Source organism: Cebidichthys violaceus, unplaced genomic scaffold, assembly GCF_023349555.1.
Source record: "Cebidichthys violaceus isolate CVI_PGR_0920_01 unplaced genomic scaffold, fCebVio1.0.p SCAF_118, whole genome shotgun sequence".
Lineage (NCBI taxonomy): Eukaryota > Metazoa > Chordata > Actinopteri > Perciformes > Stichaeidae > Cebidichthys > Cebidichthys violaceus.
Genome location: NW_027176283.1, coordinates 32,501 through 35,000, shown reverse-complemented (window position 1 = coordinate 35,000; position 2,500 = coordinate 32,501). Strand labels below are relative to the sequence as shown.

Genomic DNA, 2,500 nt, shown 5'->3' with positions numbered 1-2,500 from the left:
ATATGAAATATTTCTGAGGTTAATAAACTTATAGCCTGAGGATGTATGTGTTCTGCATCAATACGCCTGGAATCTTAACGGCTTAAAACATTTTAGTTTGCTCCCTGACTGAAGGAGATGCGAGTTCAACGTCTTGCTCGAGGGCGTTTTTTGGCTGTTGGGTGACTGAACCTTTGGCTTTTTTTTTTTTTTTTTAGTCCACACGCTTACATTCCATGTCCTGTGTCTCCTCACCAGATGGCACCCAGAGGTGCTGACTCTCGACCCGCGCCCCGCTACGAAGACGAGGACCGGCAGTACCCCACACACCCCAGGTGAGACCGCGCTCTGTGTGTGTGTGTGTGTGTGTGTGTGTGTGTGTGTGTGTGTGTGTGTGTGTGTGTGTGTGTGTGTGTTGTATTCCTCAGTGCAGCAAATGAAGGGATAACTTCTTACCACTCCCTTCCTTTGTGTCTCCATCACTCTCTCTCTCACACACACACACACACACACACACACACACACACACACACACACACACACACGGCACAGACTAATCCTCTTTGGAGCTTATAATTAAATCTGGAGTGTTTGCCTTGGGAGTGTCTACTCATCCCAGGAATAGGAGTGTTCAGCTCTCCAGAGAGCAAGACACAGGCAGGAGGATCACACACACACACACACACACACACACACACACACACACACACACACACACACACACACACACACACACACACACAGGATGGTTTGCCCTTATGACGAAATTATAACCTCTAGTATGCGTTAAACGGAACTGCACATGTTCCTTTATATTTCTTTGAATATCTTTATGTCGATTTATGCACATGCACATTTCCCAGCAGACATCAGTCCAACCACACCAGAGCATTACCTGCATGAGCGCCATCTTTGTGACGTCCGCGGCCCCGGCAGCCAAGTGGAGCGGAGGAAATTGAGGCAAAGAGGGGGGGGGGGGGGGGGGGGGGGGGGACACACCGGGATGGAGAGGAGGAGGAGTGAGGAAAAAGAGAACAGTCATTTCACGGGTTATTGCCCCTCCTGATATGACAGGCACCAGGGAGCGCAGACATCAGCACCGGCTCAGGAAGAGACACACCGAGAATCTGGGGGAGAGAGAGGGAGAGAGAGGGAGAGAGAGGGAGAGACATGACCGAGCAGCAGAGAGACAGAGAGACTGGCCAAGTGTAACTGTGGAGACAAACAGACAGACCGATGGAGACTTGCATGACCTTTTTAAGAGCTCAAACTATACTTAGGTCCAGTATACGGTAAAAAGAAGTCATCCTGTCCACTTATCGAGACTTTCCCCGGAAAATTGAGAGTCGTCCCAGACCGTCAGGCTGACAGAAATCAAAGCTGCGGTCTGAAATGATGAGTCGACAACAAAATGCAACGTGACTGGAGTTTCTTCTGACTATGTTATATGTTTATATATGATGAGGCATAAAGAAAAGAAGTCAGATTCAAATAATGTGCATTACCTCAAGAAATCTTCTCATTGTTGTTTAACTGTGTTCATCTCCTCTTTTGAAGTATTTTTAGGCCCAAGACCCACAGGATGGCGTTCCTTTGAAATGCATAACGCTACAGTTAACATGCTTCTGGGGACATTTGAGCAAAGCAACAGAGAAGTGCCAGATAGAGTTTCAACACTATTCAGAGTCACATGTTTGTGTTCTTGTTTCTGATGTTTCTGTAAAGATAAATCACGACTCCTCAGTCCTCCAAAAAAAACTCCTCCGACTCCCCCTAGCATAAATACAGAGGAGGAGGAGGAGGAGGAGGAGACGCACATCTTTTCTGGGAATTTTCTTCTCTTTTTGTATCGAGGGGGGAAAAAAAACAGGAGAGAAAGAGAGAGCAGACACAGCAGTGAATTGAATGCATTTTTCAAAGTGGAGCTGAACTTTGTGCAAAATCCCCCCGGGGGGGGGGGCGCCATTATTGAAAGCCATTTCCTCTCAAAATGAGTGCGGCTCCACCATTGGCCTGGCTCTCATTAGCATACATTTGGCCTGCCTTTGTGTGGAGCCGGCTGCGGCTGGAGGGGTGGGAGTGAAGGAGGTGAGTGTGTGTGTGTGTGTGTGTGTGTGTGTGTGTGTGTGTGTGTGTGTGTGTGTGTGTGTGTGTGTGTGTGTGTGTGTGTGTGTGTGTGTGTGTGTGTGTGTGTGTAGATAGTACAGGAGATGTTGCAAAAGCACCTCACAGATGGGAGCAAATGGAGAGAGAGTAGAGGAGAGGTATGAGTCAGGAGGATGGGGATGAAATCGAGGCTGAATCAAAGCAGGCAGACATTTGAATATTTCACTTTCTGTGTTGCAAAGTGTCAACATGTCCGTCCCATTTCCAGCTACAAGTATGGTCAATTATATTGTGTTTTAAATCTTTGAGGAGTGTCTTTTTTTGTTGTAGCTTTAAGCAACACAGTCGAACAAAAACAGAACAGCGAGTCTGTTCTTTCTCGTATATTTGTCATCACAATCCTGCAGCCCAGAGT

The 2,500-nt window shown here is 47.2% G+C and overlaps 1 protein-coding gene across 1 annotated transcript in view; it reads left to right on the top strand.

The window, feature by feature from the left end:
* LOC137868560 (partitioning defective 3 homolog B-like) overlaps positions 1–2,500 on the top strand; it is an 85,121-nt gene that overhangs the window by 73,154 nt on the left and 9,467 nt on the right. The window contains 1 exon segment of the mRNA XM_068705423.1: positions 238–314. Within this exon segment, the coding sequence (XP_068561524.1) occupies positions 238–314 (77 nt within the window).